Below are 20,899 nucleotides of genomic sequence, written 5' to 3'. Positions count from 1 at the left end.
TCTCTGAAAAGTGCCCAGACAAAAAAAAAAGTACAAAAGGCAGCTGTCTGTATTTCCTTCCCTATGAAATTGTTGTGACCACCTTTGTTGGGAAAGGCTGCTCAGTCAATTTCACAAAGTTGATAGATGATACACAGTGTCTTATACAAGTCAAATGTTTGATGTCTTTGCTGAACCAGTCTACCACCATGATTTGATGTCAGGAATAAGTGGGATGGCAGTACAAGGCACAGGCAGAGAGCTTGTGGTGGGGTATCAGACAGATATGCAGAGCCACTTTTTCATGTTATTATTTGTAACAATGTGCATGCTTAATTTGCCCTCAAAAGCGCTAAAAAACTATTTAGCACTTCAGAAGAAAAATCTGCTGTCTTCTAACATTTTTTAACCCTGGATAACACTTAAATGTTTAATAAACACTACCTAAAATACATTGTATTAACAGTACTTGCATATTAGGGATGAGAAAGCTGAGCGCTAGGTCTCTGCCTTAGTTGCCCAGAGGTGAAGGGGAATATCCAGCAAGGTATTCAAGCATAGCCCATACCCCACATTAAGCATACAAGTACCGCTTGTAGGTAAAATGGATCACTTTGGAGTCTTTATATTTAGCTTGGATCATAAAAACTTTATTGAAATAGATACTAAGTTGTTGTCAAGGCCACACATAGCTCACAAAGTCAATGCATACTTGACTAATTTATCTCAATATGGAATAAAAATAGTTACAGTCTATGAAAATTTTAATTCCTTTCTGTTTTGGGAATGTGCTCATAATTAAAATCAGAGGCTTTTGAATCAGTCTCGTGGTTATGTGCAAAAAGCTGCCTAAGAATCATAAAATATCTTGCCTACCAGTTACGCTTAGCATGAAAACTTGGTACAGAGGGATGACTTCTGTACCACTGTCCTAAAAGGTACTCTACCAAATGAGCTACTCCTTGCAGAATCCTCTAAGACTATTAAAATAAGTTAATTAGATCTAAGGAAACGTTTCCTTCTTTGTGGCATGCCACAGCAAATGTGGAGCACCAAGCTACAGAGCTACAAGGAGAATATGCTCAAATCAGTTGAAAGCCTGCCTATTGGAACAGCTGCACAAACACTCACTCGAGTTAACTAGGAACTGCCCAGCTAAGAATGAGAAGTGTGTGGTGAATTCAGGCATTGAAAATTCCTCTATGAATCTCACAGACACTCCACAGTGATATTCTAGAATAAGAAAGTTTACGTGTATGTACACTTCCAGGATTTGTTGAAAAACAGACCTCACTAAGTAGTCATGCGCAAGGTGGGGTATCTGCACTGAAAACATAGCCTCTTGATATGAAAATACTTTGCAACACTGGAAAAATACAACACTGACTAACAAAAAAATGAAAATGTAGACCCAATTTGCAGGCAAGCAGTAGATGACCAAATTGTCTTTCTAAATTTACTGACTCTCTCTTGATGTAATTATTGTTTTAGTTAGCCTCCTGATAGTAATTGCTATACTCGATTCCACATTTTTAGAGCCTTTCTTAGATTCCACAGCAGAAATCAAAATAAGAAAAATCTCCAGTTAGACATGGTGTCAGATTTTCTCAATGAAGTAAATCACTGAAGGCCTGAGAAGTAAGGAATTAAGTATTTGGTCATTATAAGCAATAAATGTTAATGACTGCTTATTATCTTAATCGTGAATTCATAAAAAGTCTTAGATATTATCACTCTTCTTGAAACATTCTCTTTTCCTTTTAACTATGTAATCTTACTAATGCTTTCTCTTGTATTAGAGAAGTACAACCATAAAGTATTCCATTTATAGTCTATTTATCAGCTAAAAGTTTCTGTCATTGATAAAAGACATCTCTACTATCACCTGCCAGCATAGTTAAAAAGGCAAAAGTATGAATTTATACAAGGCTGTAAGAACACTATATGAAGGGATCAGTGTTGGAATTCTTGTTTTTTTCCAGTATTTAAAACTTTATGGTCTAGTTCCCTAGTTCTATAAGAACTTCAAACAGTTCAGTTGTAGAGACAGGTTTTTGGGATATCTCTTTCACAAGAATCTTAATAAAACAATAACCCTGCTATGCAAAAGTGACCTCTGTCCAGGGAATACCAGGTAAGAGTTACTTCAGAAGTTCTGCAGGATCCTTTCCACAGAAGCAAACTTCACAAATTATTAAAAACAAAACCAAAACAAAATCAAAGAAGAAGTGATCTTGGCAGTTGCACAACTAGGATACTACATAACAATGTGGCTGGAATAGAGTTGAGAACTGAAGTTGCAGTTTCTTATTGTGAAATAAGCTCATTGTTCTTTTTCTCCGCTTGACAAAAAAAAAAATATGCAGCAATTACTTAAATGTCTAATTTACATATTAGATGTTCTGAAAGACTTTCCACAACTAAAGTGGGAGGGTTAATATTAGCAAAATACCACCCTTTGCATTCATATTCTGGATAAAATGAGTACCTCTTATGTGCTTATAAGGATAATTAGATTTTAAAGATGACTACCTAAATGGTGATAAAAGCATAACAAAACCAGCACTAGGCACTGTAACAATTCAGGAGAACATCACTAGTATCTTTCATTTTCACATGATGGCTAAAGCTTAAGAATTACAGAGTGGACTCTTCAGCAAATCAGCAGAAACCCTAACCTGTGTGCCACCTTTCTCTAATTAGTTAAGCGACAGTACAACTAAAGACTCCAAAGAACAAAAGTCTAGACAGCCTGGATATTATTACTATGGAATTCAGAAAAACCTGCTGCAGAATTCATTTAATCTTCCTGCAAAGACTTGAGAGGTTGAAGAGTTCCAGGGGCCTTTAATATAACATTCCATAACCCAAGCCCATTGCATAATATAGCTAGAGAAAGATACTTAGACCCTGCCAGACTGAAGGACTGTAAAAGCAATAAATTGTGAAAGCAGAATCTGTACAGGTCAAAGTTTCCGTACAAATCAATGTCTCCTTGATTCTTTGAAACTCCATGGTTACAGTAGTATATATTCAGCATGGTTAAGAAATAAGATGATATACCAATCATAAATTTTTAACCCGCAAAACACAGCTGTTCACAGACCAAAGTTTACTGCAAGTCTTGGCTGAGAGATTAGATTTTTATCACAATGCTTGTATATACAGCATGTGTACATAACACACACTTGCAGACACACACACACGTGTGACGAAGGACATCCTATTTTCTTGAAAAAAGACCTGCAAATCTGTTACACTGTCATTTATCTTTGAAACCTCATTTACAGCTATTCTTCAAAATTTAAATGTATTCCACACAATGTTACATGAGGTGATAATAAATCCTATCTGTAAAATTTGCTGGAGCTGATGTAACAGGCAGCACTTTTTTGAGCCCAGTTTGTAATTTTAACTGTAATTACTGTTTCTTCAAATGACTGTTCCTTTGTTTCTTGGGAATATTCCTTGAAAATGAACTTGAACTCCAATGAACCACCAGAACTTTGCTTTCTTTTTTTCCCCCCTTTCTGCTTTCAAAAGTAAGGAAGGGAAACAAGGAAAACAATTATTTACTTTTGATCATTGAGCATAAGTTTAGAAATACTATTCAAAAAGTAACAAACACCAAATCACCATTCTCTTGGATAAAAAAAAAAAAAAGGCAAAACAATTAGAAAGCTTTTGTAAAAAAATCTGGTTCTTTATTAAGTGCCTCTTAAATGGAAAAATTGTTTGTTTGGCTTTTTTTTGTTGTTGTTGCTTTTTTTTCCCCTCACAGAGCTGGAATTTGGTCACTTCTCTGGTGCTGATAGCTCGAAGGTTGCTTCTAAATATTTTTGCCGGGAACCTATTGTATTTCTTGGTTTCTGTCCCACTTATATTAAACATTACTTTTTAGTCTGACACTAAACATTTAGTGGGTCACTAGCAATTACTAAAGATGATGTATAATGGGAATCATTTTGGCTAGTAGTGCAGCTGAACAGGACAGTATGAAACAGAGGATACTGACGACACATCATTCACACAACATGCCCTTGGGGGAGTTTTACTTCAGGCTGGCTTCCCTATTCTACTTTTGCTGTACAGCAGTTTTGGTCTGTCAGTGAAAGCTCTACCCATTCTGCTACTGCTACCTTCTTCATGGAATGTGCACACAGATGAATGGCCTTTCTGCACTCGCACACTTGGACTTTTGATGCTTCCAGATATATGAGGGATGGTTACTCATCTGAAAGGATCTGTAAGTTAAATCGTATTGCTGTCAAGGTAACATCACTTCAGCTGCTCATTCAGGCTCTTTAAAGGAATCCTACATTGTACACAAGAGTACGAAGGCGTTTTTTTCATGAAAATGGGTTAATGCCCAGTATCAAAATCTAAACCCTTTATTAACAAGGATTACTGCAACGATTTGATCTCATAAACTGTGTGCAGTTAAAGCTTTCATTGGCTTTAAGTGAAAGTCGTATATACATCAGGTTTTTTCCTGTTATACTCATTTACTGCACAGTGCCTAAAAATCATTGTATTGGTCTGATGTGGGGAGTTTTGAAGGAAAAAAGTCTCTATAGGGAAATATCTGCATAAAAACTCAATTAGTTATTAACTTATTATAAAATACTTCTTATAAAAAACTGTTGTATTGTTCACACCAACGGTAGTAAATGAGGAGTGACAAATCCTTAAAGCTGGCAGAGAATAAAAAGATCCCTGCTATTTAACAAACATCTAAGCTACAAACATATTTCAATGGATACAATTCAAAACTCTTTTACTGGATGCCATGTACCAGCATCTAATTTCTTTTTTTTTTTTTTTAATTTTTGTGTGCTATTGTAGGAATTCTGTTCTTTGCAGCAAGCACTTACAAACCAGCCTTTCTTGCACTATGTATTTGAAAGCACAGAAGAGATTAATTTCAAACGACACATGGAAAAGTTTGAGGTATACTGTGTCAGTCTTTCATAAACAAGCATTTACAATTTAGTCCCACTGATAACAATAGATCCACATCAGCGAGCAAGTGCTTAGCAGTGTAAATGAAGGTCCCATAATTTGGCAGTTACTAATAATACAGTTTCTAGACAGGATGATTTTATTATTTTAAGACTTGTTCACAGTTTATAATTTGCTTCTCAAGCATTTGTATGCACCTGATGCTTAATGCTTGCTTGTATTCAATATCTTGTTTGTGATATCATATTGATTTCCCTATTAAATGAGCACAATGACATAAAATCTCAGATCAGCACTTACATTTGGGAATGAGCAGCAGGCAACTCCAAATTAGAATTTCCTCACATAAAACACACAAAACACCCACAAGATTTGGAAAATACTTAAGATAATTTTTTTTTCTTGCCTTTAAAGCTAAAACAGAAGATCTTTCTGAGAGCACTACTAAAAAATGCCTCTGAGCTACAGTACCAATAGGGAAACTTACCAAGGAATATTAAGTTTGTTGAATAGAAAAGAATAGCAGATTAGGTAGTTATTTATCATTTTCTTAGGAAACTAATCAGCCTTTTCCTTCTTTCAGTGGTGATCTATGTGATCTCTGGACACCCAGTATGCTTACTTACTCAGAAATTAATGATCATCAGCATAAAGTTACATCAAAGGAATGATGTCAAACTGATTAAAATGTATGCATTTAAAATTTCCCAGTCTACTATAACATACCAATGTGTTAGCAATAGTCAGAATATCAGAATCAGAACAAAGCTGGGCGAACAGCCTAGAAAACAGAAGTTAATATTAGGAACGGGAAAAAGAAAAGGAAATAGCCAAGAATTTAATTTCATTAAATTTTGTTGTATTAGAAATCTAAAAAAACCCCCACAGTTAGAAACAAAGAAGAATATTTGATCCACTGTGATGTAACACTGTTTTAAAATAAGTGTGAACTAATCCTTATAGGAGTAATATTTATTCTGAGGATTCTAAATGAACGGTCCATGCAAATCTGTTAGAGCAGTATGACTGAAGAAGTAATTATTTTTTCCAAAGATACAATCAAATTTCCAGGTGGTCAGGATAATGTCATGTAATAACATCTATTTCTGACTCATGTGTGTACACAAGAATTCATACAGGTTTAGATGTACTCTCTAAGGGAACAGGAATATTTGATGTATCCAATTGTTTACAGCACTGACAGCGCTGAACTCTGCTTTCAATGGGAATGAATTACCCTACTGATACAACTGCTTTTTGCAAGGTTGAGTTATGCTGTATGAAGGAGTTCAGGACAAGAAGAAATCCTAGCATCTTCAACTGGTAGGTCACTGAAGCCTAAGATTTCATTATATTTATCTACAGGTTCATTATTTCCACTTTTCATTCATTTGGAGGAGACTGAAGAGTGCTCCACAGTTCCTGTGATCAAATCATTACTATGACTAAAGCCATCATTATTACCCAAGATAAAACAGCCTTTGTGATGCATGGATACAATATGCTGTGAATGCCAACAGGTCACTATGCACTTAGATATTTCTTTTTAAGTGCTTCCCACATGTAAGCTAACAAAGGCATCAAATGTCATATGGAAAGTATGCCTTAAACCGTTGTAAGTCTTAAACACTTAAATCTAATGTCATGGCTAAATAAGTTCATTTCTGGAATTTCCTGAACACAGAATAAGACACATAGTGTTACATGTTTCTTCAATGCCTGTTTTGATCTCAAGATACAGCAGGGTTCACAACACAAGTAGTACCAAGGAGAGCCCTGGCATCACCAAACATCGCTCCGTGCTACCATGAATGAGATAAACAGAACATTTAAGACAGAACCAGGAGACTCACAAGCAGGAGACAGATTTCAGGGAACAGCCACAAACTTTAGAATATGTAGCAGCAGTAGCTAAAGCATGCATAAAGTCTTGTTAAAGAAACAAAAAGGATGTTGTTTGGAGAGTAGAAAAACATGAGACAAACTCAAAAAGAACTAGATTGTATTTTGCTTGGCCAGACTTTGAAGGACACATCATTAAAACCATATATGGCACAGTACTTTGTTTAAATTTTGAGGGACATTCTAATTGCCTAATTTCGACACACACATTTCTAGCTAAAGATTCAAATAACTGAACATAGGTATAAGTGTACATGGTGGCTGTACAGTAAAACAGAAAGCAGAAATCTATCATCTCAAAAGAAAAGACTGTAAGCTTCTAATTTCAGTAAGAGACTTCAGACTAAATCTAAGCCCCCAGCAATTACAAGAACAGCCTTAGAAGAATGTAACTGAATTGAATGTTCGCCGAATAAAGCAAGAGAAAAGGGGTGCAACCAGTTAAGTAGGAAAACCTAATAACTGAAGGAATACAGAAATGTACAGTGATATTACAAATGATAGAAATGCTGATGTTCTCAGTGCTGAATGTTAGAACTCAGCCTGTAAACTGACTTTACAGACAGCTGCACAATTTCTTGGCGTGTCCAAAGAAGGGCAGTGAAACTGGTGAAGGGTCTAGAGAACAAGTTTCATGAGGAGCAGCTGAGGGAGCTGGGGTTGTTTAATTTGGAGAAAACAAGGCTAAGGGGAGACCTTCTCACTTTCTACAACTACCTGAAAGGAGGTTGTAGCGAGGTGGGTGTTGGTCTCTTCTCCCAAGTAATAAGTGATAGGACAAGACAAAATGGCCTGAAGTTGCATCAGGGGTTATTAGGAAAAAGTTCTTCACCGAAAGGGTTGTCAAACATTGGAACGAGCTGCCCAGGGAAGTGGTAGAGTCACCATCCCTGAAGGTATTTAAAAGACATGTAGATGTAGTCCTTAGGGACATGGTTTAGTGGTGGACTTGACAGTTTTAAGTTAATGGTTGGACTCGATCTTAAAGGCCCTTTCCAACCTAAATGCTTCTATGATTCTATTCTATGATTTTTTGTGATTCTAAAGCCATCTTTTTTCTTAGTGTTCTCAGCTGGAAATGAAGCACTGACTTGCCATGTCAATATAGGAGATTTCAGTGAAAAATTTGACATAGGATCACTAGTTTCCTTTTTAATCCTTCCAACACATGACAAAAGCCCTCAGAGTAAAGTACATTTATTTAAGTCATTGTCACAAAATCTGTTAAAGTTATATCCTCATGTCTGTGTTGACTTCCCATAAGCTTGAATTCAAGAAAAATGTAAGGTTATTTTTTGGGTTTCTTCAATTAATCTGCTAATTCTGATTTTTAAGTACCAATTTCAATTTGCTAAGTATGTCTTCATCTAACCTTACTGACTCTTCCAACAGTTGCTAACCAAAAAATAATTGCATTCTGCCTCATCCCTTCCATTCTCTTCTCCCTTATAGGGCTGGAAAGAGTGGAAGGAATTGTATATATAGCTGCAGACGGTATGCATGGAGGAAATTATCACTGAGGAGGAAGTGCTAGGGCAGGAATTATTTTGCCTGAAAACACTTACTCTTTGTCATGACTCAAAGTTTCATCTTTCTTTCTGAGTGGCTAATAAACTTTGTGATAGAAGAATGACATAGCAGGAAATTTTCATAACTATGATTTTATTTACCCCTTAGATAGTCTATGCTGCTTCTCTATTCCCATGGAAATGGTCTTAATCTCTCTTTAACAAAAATTTTTTGGAGGATTTAATATTTAAAGTTTTTTTGACAGATACAATATCATAATACTCAACAACTTCAGAGATGAAAGGCCCCTAGCGTGCTTCTCTTATTCAACACGTTACCTAATGCAATTGATTAAAACAAATGTCTCCTTTCATGCACATATCATCAACAACTGTACTTATTTTCAAATAGCTATGTACATTTCATCACCTCGGAAACTTTAGACAGGTCTTTCTATTTAGCAATTGCACTGAGTAAAACAGACTAAACACCAGTGTTTAGTCATTGTGCACTTCCCTCCTTGACAATTTTTTAAATGGTGACAAACTTTGCACGAACAAGCCAGAGCCTGTTGCCTTAGTTTCTACAGAATCTAAAATCACTTGTAAAACACTAGAAAAATATCGCTTTATCTACTTGTATTGCATTTTTTTCCTGAATTCTTTTGACTTATGTATATTAACATTGCACATATTTTGACATTTTATTGTCAAATACACATATTGTGGGACTTGGTTTCTGAGCTAGGAAAGAAATACAAGTGAAAATTGAAAGTAATTATTCCATGTGGAGACCAAAGATCCTTGTCCCACCCCAGACAAGGCATCTGTGGAATTCATCGTCAAATGGAAAATAAAATCCCTCAGATGTGCAAACTCTGTTGGGGACTGCAGGTAAATTAGGCTCTGAATACCAAACCGTTTGACCCATTAAATCATCCCAGAAATTTCCCCATTCAAAAGTCTCCTGTTTCATCATGTCCATGGAAATGAAAGATAACAATGCCACAGTGTTGCACTCAAAATTCGTATTTCCTCTCTTCATATTTATGCAGCTTCTCAAGCACATGTTTTCCTTAAAGCTAGGATTACAACGATGGACATTTATGGAGCTCAATGTTCTGTATATGAAGTAAGTTAACTACTGAATCTGTATATCCTTTTTTTTCAGTTTTAATTTAAATTTGACAGTTTAGACTGTTGTAAAACAATATTATAAAAGGAACTCAACAGTCTAGATTTAGAGAAGCTTCATTATTAGCCTGTAAAAATAATCATTGATGTAAGGATTCTACCTAGACAGGCCTCATGATTGGCAGTCACATACTTCCTTAGAGGCATTTTACCCTTCCTATATGTACTTCTTGGCCAGTAAATGATGGAAACACATATGTCCTTATTGCCAAAGTATGTTCCAGTTACTGGAAAGAGTAATAAGTGGGATAAACAATATAAGAGATTCATATTACACAGCAAACTTTCCAGATTGTTCTCCCCCTCTCTCAAATACTGTCAGCACGCACAAATATCTGTAAATGTTTAATAGAGACAGAACTAAAGTGATTCAGTTACTCAACTTTCCCAGATTAATTCTCCTAAATATCTCAGATATCTCAATATTAGGCAGTAAGACAAAAAAAGCAAGCCCCTTCTAGATAATCTTCTAACATAATCTAAAGAACAGAAAAATGTGTCATGTCTTCCAACAACAGAGACACTTCCCAGTTTCACTTCTATTTCACCCTATCTTAACAGGTTCTATAAATCAAAGTTTCTACATTATACCAGCATTTGCCCTAAAAAATTTATTCTGATTTGCATTAAGCACTTCACTCAACACAAAATCTCTCAATTCCATTTCTTCATTATTGATTTTTACCTCAAAAACTTCTTCATCCAGAATCCTGGTTCCAAAGACAGTGATGCCATTGGTGTCCACAACTGTTTTGTCACTTCTTTCAAGTGGTTTTGTAGTTTTTTTATTACAGTCAACAATCATTGTAACACTTTTTTTCTCCACACTAATAGCTACTCGATGCCACCTATTAGAAAAAACCAAACATAATTCTATTGCAATTTATGTTTTGAAAACTAGGTCATTGTGTTCTTATCAAGAAGAGTTTATTGCAGATTGCACGCCAATCAAGTCACATTTAAAATTTTAAATGTGTCCATTTATTTCCTTCTTTCAGATGCACACAAATGTGCACAATGTTTTGTCTATTCACTGTACAACTTCTATCCTTCGGTACAAGCTCGTTGTGAATATCCTATATAAGATGACATTCAAGCTGACCTTCGTAAACTCAAATTAGAAGTGAGTGCACTTTTTACTTACTATTAGATTGAACGATCTGATAGCAGATTTTATCTTTATGAATGCGTTTGATTTTCCAAATTAAGGAATTACTTGTGCAAATATATTTAATCCAGCATCTTATTCTTCGTTATCTACATTTTACTATTTCTTCTCTGTGATCAATCACCAAAATTTTACCATGTTCTTTTGCTTATTTGAATGTATCCCATAGCTACAAAGATTTTTTGAAGATGTACAACAGTTCCAGCGTAGATGTTTTTCCAGATACATATACTTACAAATGCTTGCCAATAGCTTTGCCCATATAAATACTCACCAACAAGTGAATGAAGTGATTCAGAACACTGACAAATTATTTTATCTCAAAGACATTTGAGAATAAAGTTTTGTACAATTTGCCCAACTATTCTATGCTCTTTTTGAGACTTTATTATTATGACAGACCACATTAATTTAGTGATCCTCTCTGCTATAACAACTTAAATATCTAAGAGCAAGAGTAAGCCACTCTATAATCCAATATGGAGCAAAATGTCAAAGAATCTTTGACAGATGAAGGCAAACAGTGTCAAAGCATGTCATATTAGTGACTGGTGAGAGGAAGGCTGGAATCAAATTATTTTAGCTGGCATTTGTGGCACTAGGGTTGTCTAAATCAGAGAGACAGCTTAGATCATTGTTACAAAGAGCTTCTGTATATCAAAAGGAACACCTCAAAGCTAATGGAATCTGACTGCTAAACAGTATGAATGAGCCAGAACTCTAATTCCATGTTTCCTTTGGAACACAGTAGAACATTATCATTAGAAAAGTAAACTGTCCATGCATCCTCAGGCACATTACACTTTCTAAATATATCTCATTTTGGACGAAGATTGTTATCCTAGATCCTTCATAAAACAGCTAAGTCAGAAGAAAATCATCGGCCTATCTTTTCAAAGCATGTAGAAGCTGAAAGCATGAAAACACAGCTCACTGGGGATAGGACTGACTTCAGCTGATTTATAAATTGTATCGTCTCACTGCAGAAAATTGTACCAAACCAAGTTCATTTTGATTTCTTCATTTTTATCAGTTTCTCAGCATTTCTGGTGAAATTCTGAAATCCACGTCAAAGCTTTGTTATTTAGAGGAATTCAATGAAAAAAAAAGTTTGCTGCTTTATTTTATCACTCTTACTCAGGAAATGCATCAGATTTAGGTGTCATGGTATAATTCCATGCTCTCGTAATACAAGGTCTAGAAGACAATTATTTTTTTCTTTTCTCCTTTATTGTTTTATAAACATATTTCATTCCTTCTCTACTGATTTGTATTCTTTTGCTTTAATAAAATTTCATTCCCTGTATCTCTGAAGACTGTGGCTGCTCTTCCTGGACTGCAGCACAACAAACAAAAAGCTTTTGAAACAACAAACATCCATTTACAAGCACTGGAATGACATTCCCAGAGAATGATTGCTTGTCTACAAAGGGAAGTTAGGTACAAAAAATTAACAACTGCATTAATAACGCAATAGGTATTTGAGATTAATGGCCTTTACTGAGGGTGCAGTATAAGTCCTTGTAACATTTCAGATTAATTGTCCAGCTTATTCTTCCTTGATTTCCTTATCTGTAGACATCTCAAACCATGTTATTTATCTGATAGTTTGGTTCAGGATACAAGAAATTCTGTGTTGTTTTGTCAACTTGCTTTCACTATGTCTATCACCTTCAAATGGACAAGACATCCCTTCTAGTGAGACTATTCCTCGAGCTGCTTTAAAAACAGAGTTTCTTTCTATATTGCAGAGGAAGAATCTTCATAGGTTTAGTTGTGGTGGGTTTAACTTCTATGACTATTTCTTCCCTCTTGATTTATAGAGATGGCAAATAAGAAAGGTGGTTTGGCTTTATTTGTAGCTGTATACACCATTTGAAGCTGGAACTGTATTCTGCTGCAAAGGTTCTCTGATTTTGTACCACAGCAGTCCAACTAGCTGGAAATTGTGTTACTGATTCATTTAAATATTTAAGGTATCACTTGGAAAGACCATAATCACCTATACAGTGTTCTGTGGTACTATTTTTCATGTTAAAATTTTACACTTACTTGCCATCAGCAATGTTGACTGTTCTGAAAAGAGGATACTCTTCTGGGGCAGGTTTTCCATTTTGGTCTTCAAACAGGAAGACAGGGGATCTACCAACTTCAACACCTACTTGCTGAATTCCTTGCTCATTGTAGACAGACAAAAGGAAGGACTGGATACCCTTTTTAGGTTTTACTGTTATTAATATTGAAAAATCTTCTGGAAAATCTCCACCTGTAAACAAAGTGATATATGGAGTTACAAATTCAGAAAAAATTAAACTATTCTTCAAAGGTTTACGTTTTTCTATAAGCACAGAGGATCCTGCATACAAACTGTTGGGGTTTTTTAATTCTCAAAAATGAATACATAAAAAATTACACTAGGAAATTTTTTTATCTCTTTCTTTCTGGTCTCGCTTTAATTCCTGAAAGATATATTATTCATGGTTCTTAAAATCATGACTTGTAAATCTATTGTGAAATTATGTTACAATAAAATATATGCAAGAACCATGATAGATTCACATTTATTATTTTTTATATTCATCTTCTTTTTAGCAACATTCTAATGTAAAAGCATGCACTACAATTTCACTTGAAAAAATAAGTATCTGTATTATAGCAAATAAGATCCTAGGCACTTCATCTGCCTCGATAACCACTTGTTTTACTTTCTCTCTCCCAATATGTATTTGAGTCTTTCTAGAATAATATTGTGCATAACATTGAAAAAAAATACATAACTAGTTTTATATAATAGGACCTTTAGGCAAAATCAAACCGCAGTTAATTTTCATTTATTCCCTGATGTTTTCCCTTTGAAGTAAAGATATATATCAATCATTGTTTCAACCTTTACAACTAAAAATAAACAAAAATGAAAGGTGAATATAGCTTGTTTATAAAGGACAGACTGAGGTTTATACTCAGTACTGCTCCTGTTAAATCTGGTGGTAAATCTGCATTTCACTTGATGTGAAAGTCTATTAGGCTTAATAACAAATGAAGTGTAAGACTAAGATTCTAGAATTCAGAATATACATTGGATCTGTGTGGCTTCAGCTGCAACTTCACATGAAACAAATAGAGGAATTAGAATCTAATCGTAGTGTTGGCTATGAATATAACTGCAACTTTGTGTGCACGACAGCATGTAAAATCTTTTTAAAGATTTTAATAACATCATACAATAAGTTTTAATAAAATAAGTTACATTTTTGTAATGAATAAAAGTATGTAAGACTTCAACAACAAAAGCTGATTTAGGGATTGTTTCTTCCAATGGAGCAAATATACTATTTTTCCAGGACAGGTCTTGTGGAAAACTTCAGGATTCTACAGAGTCTTCTGTGAAGACAAGCTTTTGATAGCATTAACTCTGTAGTTACAATATGAAAACAAAATGCATAAAATCTTCATTGCTCCTTAAACAACATACTACCCTTCTAACACAGAAAATCCCTAGTGCTGCACTTATTATATTGCCTGCTGCAATGTTGTTTTATGTGCTTTCTACCATCTTTTTAACCTTTATTGTAGAAGGTTGTTGAAACACTAGTAACATAGACCACTTTAGGGCTTGCTATGACATCTTATTTTGAAGGGATCAACGCTCAAAAAATAGGAAGCATTTCATTTACTCTGGTGAGCCTTTGGTCAAGTTTTTAATAAAGTAAAGCTGCTAGTTTACAGATTAAATTAAACTGTATGTTATACAGATGACAAAAAGAGGAAGAGAAAAGATGACTGTCAGCAAAAGCCAAAGAAATTATTTGAAAAACACTGAACACTTGCCCTGTCTGTACTGCTAATCTGAAAGATACGTTGAAAATGCTTAAGGCAGGTGACACTAATTCAGCTAGTCTGGGCATGTGCTCTTCAAACAAATAAAATCCTATGAAAAAAAATCTGGGAGCTTTCTAAGAAAAGTGACTGAAAATGAGTCATGTGCCTCAGTTCAGTAGTTTGTTATCACTGCTATGACATAATATTCTCAAATGTTTTATCTTGCACCTACATTGTGTAATTATAAGTAAATTCCTTCCAAACACAGTTTTGATTGAAAAAGTGAAAAAATGAATGACATTCCAACACATAAAACTTTATGTCTTGATATGTTTATGTAGCTCTTGGACACATAGTTGGAATAGTTATCAAAGTCTTCTCAACTATTCTTAATTTTCTTGTTTATTGGTATGGTTCTATTTGAACAATAACCAAAAATAACAGTAACAATTGGAGGGAAAATCGCTAGAAAAATCTTTGTATATATCTGGGTTGCCATTCCTGTCATTCCTATATGATCTGTAAAAGATAACTAAAAGCTTATAAACAGATAGTATAACAAAAATCTAAGTGGTTATCTTTACAATTATATAATGCCTTCCAGTCAATGAAATCAATGCCGATCAAATTCTGGGAAGTTGGTAAATATTATTAGATCTGTTTTTTAAAGACGGATATATTGATGATCCCAGCTTTTACCATTCATAGCAGCCTTTGAGATATGGTAGGTAAAAGCTAACCATACTTCCTGATGAGTTACAGAGGTTAGATGAAAGCAAGCATAGGATGCATTACAACTTGTATTGTTTAGCCAAAATGATGTCTCACAACTTGGCCTTGTCTTGGATATCTTCTGTAGTCTTTTCACTACTACAGAGTGCTAAGAAAAAAGGACATGATCACTCAAACATCTTTAAGAATAATCTCTTAAAAAGAAGGATTTCTGGTGGTGGGGAAAGGATGCCTGTTCCGCAAGATTCAAAAGGAAACAATTACCATAATCACCTCCAAAAAAATTGTTTCTAGGTTCTTTACTGAAGTAGTGGATAGCATTACATTTTCCTGCATTAAGTAAAGTTTTGTGGTGGCTTCTGTTTACACTGTGAGTGAACAACGCTTTTTATTAGTCTCCTGCACACAGAAGTGGTGCAACAGATTGGTAAAATCAAGCAAACTCATTCCAGCTGTAAAGCAGAAACTGAAAGCATTAATAAGAAGTGTACCTAAATGAAGGCAGTCAAAGGCTGTAGTAATGTAGATGTCAATCAGCAACATGAGGTACATATTTGTTCTGGCATTCAAGAAGCATATGAAAAGTTATTACTGCAGCTGCAGATCTCCTCTTTACGCTACGATTTGATTCATGAACAAGTGCAAGTCAGCTCAAGCTCTCTGACTTCCAGCTCTAGACTTTCAGGCTTGTACTGCCTGTACTATTCTAAACTATAAAAAATTCTGTGATTCCAAGTCAGTTTAATCTTCTGTCCAGTTGTATTTGAATGCTCATTTAATGTATTTTGTTGTACCACTTGGCTTCATTGACATACATTGTAAAACTCAGAATTTGAAGGTGTCAACTTATTACACTGTGCAACTTGTGCAGCTTTTCAATACAATGGATCATTTTTGCATTTTTTAATGAAAGAGCAGCCCTTATTCTGCTAACCTTACTTAGGTGAAGTAGTGATTAATTACACACATAGTCACACTAATATCAGCAAGACATTGTAGACAGTAATGCGCCATTCAGTGAATGATATTTTCAGCTGGATAGTTCTGTCAACTATGCGCAACTTAGTTGGAAGGATATATTAAAAACCGATAAATAATATAAACGTTACCTCTGTAGTGAATTTTGCTTTGATCTCCCAGGAATAAAGAAGTAAACTGATGAGTCAAGGCAACATGTAAGTTACGCTTGAACTGTGTATAGCTGTTGCCCGTGTTGCTCTGGGAACCCAGTATTACTACAAAATAAGGTATGTTTCCCCTTTTTATAGATCTTGAATGATATCTATACGATTGTTACTTTAAAAGACAGAAAGCATTTTTCTTTGGCATCATCTAATCTGTGTGTCTATAGACAGACTTGTTCAAACTCTGCATGATGTATCAAAGCAGAAAAATTAGTTGTTCCACAATTTTGGTTTTTAATATTCTTATTATCATTTTCCTCAACAGCTTGGGTCAAGTCACAAGTGGCAGCAAAACAATGGAATAAAATTCTCTCCTCAACATCCAAATAATCTTTTCCAAAATGTGATTATTTCATTTTAGAGAAATTTGAGAGAACTTGGAATCACATTACCTAGGTACTACAGGCCAGTCAGTCTTAACTCTGTGCCTGCCAAGATCATGGAGCAGATCCTCCTGAAAACTATGTTAATGCACATGGAGAATAAGGAGGTGATTGGTGACAGCCAACATGGCTTCACTAAGGGCAAATCAAGCCTGACAAATTTGGTGGCCTTCTATGACAGGGTTACAGTGTTGGTGGATAAGTAAAGAGCAACTAATGTCATTTACCTGGGCTTGTGCAAAGCATTGGACAGTGTCCTGCATGACGTTCTTGACTCTAAATTGGAGAGGCATGGATTTGATGGATGGACCACTCAGTGGCTAAGGAATTGGCTGGATTGTCACACTCAAAGAGTTGTGGTCAATGGCACAATGTCCAAGGGGACACCAGTGACGAGTGGTGTTCCTCAGGGGTCTGTACTGGGACCAGCACTGTTTAACATCTTTGTCAGCAACAGGGACAGCAGGATTGAGTGCACTCTCAGCAAGTTTGCCGACGACACCAAGCTGTGTGGTGTGGTTGACACACTCGAGGGAAGGGATGCCATCCAGAGGGACCCTGACAGGCTGGAGAGGTGGGCCTGTGCAAACCTCATGAAGTTCAACAAGGCCAAGTGCTAGGTCCTGCACATGGGTCGGGGCAATCCCAAGCACAAATATAGGCTTGGCGGAGAATGGACTGACATCAGCCCTGAGCAGAAGGACGTGGGGGTGCCGGTTGACAAGGAACTCAACATGACCCATCAGTGTGTGCTTGCAGCCCAGAAGGCCAACTGTATCCTGGGCTGCATCAAAAGAATTGTGACCAGCAGGTTGAGGGAGGTGATTCTGGCCCTCTGCTCCACTCTGGTGAGACCCCACCTGGAGTCCTGCAGCCAGCTCCGGAGCCCTCAGCACAGGAAAGACATGGACCTGTTGGAGCGGGCCCAGAGGAGGGCCACCAAAATGATCTGAGGGCTGGAGCACCTCTCCTACAAGGACAGCCTAAGAGAGTTGGGGCTGTTCAGCCTGGAGAAGAGAAGGCTGCAGGGAGACCTTATAGCAATCTTTCAGTACCTGAAGGGGGCCTATAGGAAAGATGGGGACAATCTTTTTAGCAAGGCCTGTTGTGACAGGACAAGGTGTAATGGCTTTAAACTGAGGGAGGGTAGATTTAGACTAGATATAAGGATTTTTTTACCATGAGGGTGGTGACGCCCTGGAACAGGTTGCCCAGAGAAGCTGTGGCTTCCCCCGCCCTGAAAGTGTTCAAGGCCAGGCTGGACGGGGCTTTGAGCAACCCGGTCTAGTGGAAGGTGTCCGTACCCATGGCAGGGGGGTTGGAACTAGATGGCCTTTAAGGTCCCTTCCAAGCCAAAACATTCTACGATTCTATGATTCTATCCACAACTAGCCTTGTTTAGTCCCCCAAATACCCAGATACTCTTAATTAATTCTTAATAGATGGTACTTCTGGGAAGGATTTTGCAATGGTCAACCACAACTCTTTTCTACCACTGCAGCATTACTCCAGGAAGTACTCCTTTTAAATGGACTACTGAAACTGCAGGAAATTTGCCAAAGCCACAAAATAAGCTTTCCATCAGATAGCATCATGAAAGAACACGTATTATGACTTGCAGGCCAATTCTGCCAGTGAAACAGAATTTGATGAAGAGCTTTATAACTGAAGCTGATAAAAAATGATTCATTCAGTGGATAAAGAGGCTGTCTTGCCGGTCGTGTGAAGGCCCAACTCTAGGGATGACAGAAGTGTTTTGTGGTACTGACAATGGACTACATGCTGTGCTTCAGACACCATAAAAACGTAGGCAATAAGATAGTTTACCAAAGTAATAGCTTTCTGACAATCTTACCTGGGTACAGCTGCTTTGTTGGGGCACTCAGCTGTGCAGTTTTTGAAACTCTGTAGGCGACATCCGATCCTTTTGAATCCCTTCTGTTTGTGCAAAATCCTGCTGTTCTTGACACTCCTTCTGGTGAATTGTGAAATTCTAATGCTTTTAGCACATCAACGGGTTCAGCTGACAAAGAAAAAAAAAAACCCACAACAAAAAGAATTACTCATCTTGCATCTCTACAATATACAGCCTCTAAAAAGGACATTAATGTTATTGCAAAAGCATATGTATAATCATAGCAGTAGCTGCATCCTATTTTGATTTATTGATGATCACTCCTACACCAGAACGTTATTTTAACAGGATTATTCATTTTTAAGTATATAAGAATTCATCCCATCCAATGGAATTGTTATGATCAGATTTTCAAACTACTTGACTACACACAGAAAATTCGTTTCCCAAACGCAGAGAATCTTGGTGGTTGAAACTACAACACATTCTTTTAATGAGTGAGAATGGATTTTAAAAGTTTGCACAAAAGATTCAGAAGTGATAGGCAAAGTTAGTTAATGCCACAGTGCAGTTCGATGGCATGAAGAAGCGGCAGATTTACCAAATACATGACTTTGCCTATGTTTTTACACTCTTGTTGTTTGCACATAGCTGTTCAAATAGTTCAATATTCACACATAGTGAATTCTGGGCCTTAAGTTGGTATTTGTTGCTACATAAAATGAGTAATAACAGAGAGAATATTTTAACTGAAGTCACTGATGGAAACATCTCTGCCTTCTTTTCTTACTATTTGTACAGTTCTAGGTAGTGTTGCTATTTTTTTGTCACTGTAGTATCTTGGAAGTCACTTCTATCAATGACAGATGTGATCAAAGTTAAGTTTAACTAGAGCATCCTACCAATGTCCTGGCATTCACTGATATGAAGAATTCAACTTTGTGGTTAAACCTATCTTTGAATAACATCAAAAGTATATTTTTTAAAAACAAAATCTGAGGTTTTCTCATTCAGCCTAGAGTGCACATAACTTCTTCTGTCTTAGAATATATTCAGGAGAAAATGCTTGTGAACTACTTTAATTTTTTCACATCATGCACTTTACCATTTCCTTTTTCCATCAGAACATGTTATCAAATAAGAATCCAATAGCCAACGTTTGTTGCAAGTTAATACATTTAGAATGAATGCTACAGTATACACCTGCATTTACTTAAAATCTACATATTGTGCAGATTCAAGAAATTATATTTAAACATTCTCAGAAGAAAAATTTAAGGTGTGCAAAATCTGAAATGTTAGTCTTACCTCTCTGCTAAGTACTGATTAAATAATTTTAATGGATATAATGTACTTTCTATAGGTATTCCACACAATTCTAAAGTTACCCCCATACTGAAGGAACTGTCACGCTTTTTTTCTGGTAACCAATGGCTATTTTTGCAGTGCCTATAATAGTTTCAACCAGTAATGTAGAACCAGTCACTGGAAATATTAGTAAAATTTCCAAGTTGCTGTAGAAGTCAACCACTGCTACATTCCTTTTTCCTTTGCTCTTTTCTATAATTTGTACCAGATTCTTCATTATTTTTTAGAATAATGGCTGTTCCTTGCCTGGCTGACTGGGAGAGTATTCTTCCATAAACAAAATTATTCATTACTCCCTGCTAGTTCTGCTGCTAAAAAACTTCCAGACAAGAACCAGAACAATAACAGAAGAGAAGAATCTTCAAAGCACAAATTCCAAATAATTAGAACAAACATTTTGTTAATAGTACATAGATGACATTTATTTCCACAAACTGTGATTCACAAAATGTAAGTAGCAAAAACACTAGTCAGTTTACAAGGATTTCTAGACATATAAATTGTCATTTCTATGACAAATTATATTAAGAAACTTACACAAAAAAAGGTAATTAGTCTATCTCCAGTGATAACATGGCTGACTCACTAAATAGTTACAGATTACAAGAAACAGAAACTGCTTCCCTAACTTATATGAAAGATTTCATATAGCCACTTGAGACAATGGTTAAAAAGTAAAGTTCTTCAGAAGTCTTTAGACAAACCAGGCAGGAATATGTAAGACTTAACATGCTTCTTTACAAAAATTCGCTTTTGGTAGAATCCTACATATCATTCAGTCCGTAAACAGCCTGAGTTTGTGCCTCTTCCACATAAATATTTCCATAACATTCTTGTGTGTCTCA

At 35.9% G+C, this 20,899-nt stretch overlaps 1 protein-coding gene across 3 annotated transcripts in view; it reads right to left on the bottom strand.

Annotated features, from left to right (window-relative positions):
* COL11A1 (collagen type XI alpha 1 chain) overlaps nt 1–20,899 on the bottom strand; it is a 164,123-nt gene that overhangs the window by 130,679 nt on the left and 12,545 nt on the right. For all 3 annotated transcript variants that reach the window (XM_075422261.1, XM_075422263.1, XM_075422262.1), the window contains exons 2-4: nt 18,687–18,854; nt 12,766–12,979; nt 10,231–10,393 (exon numbers count right to left, since the gene is read on the bottom strand). In XM_075422261.1, the coding sequence (XP_075278376.1) occupies nt 10,231–10,393; nt 12,766–12,979; nt 18,687–18,854 (545 nt within the window). The remainder of the gene's footprint in view (nt 1–10,230; nt 10,394–12,765; nt 12,980–18,686; nt 18,855–20,899) is intronic.

The sequence above is a fragment of the Opisthocomus hoazin genome, chromosome 6 (genome assembly GCF_030867145.1).
Source record: "Opisthocomus hoazin isolate bOpiHoa1 chromosome 6, bOpiHoa1.hap1, whole genome shotgun sequence".
Lineage (NCBI taxonomy): Eukaryota > Metazoa > Chordata > Aves > Opisthocomiformes > Opisthocomidae > Opisthocomus > Opisthocomus hoazin.
Note: the sequence above shows the minus strand (reverse complement) of the source record. Positions and strands in the feature narration are given on the sequence as shown.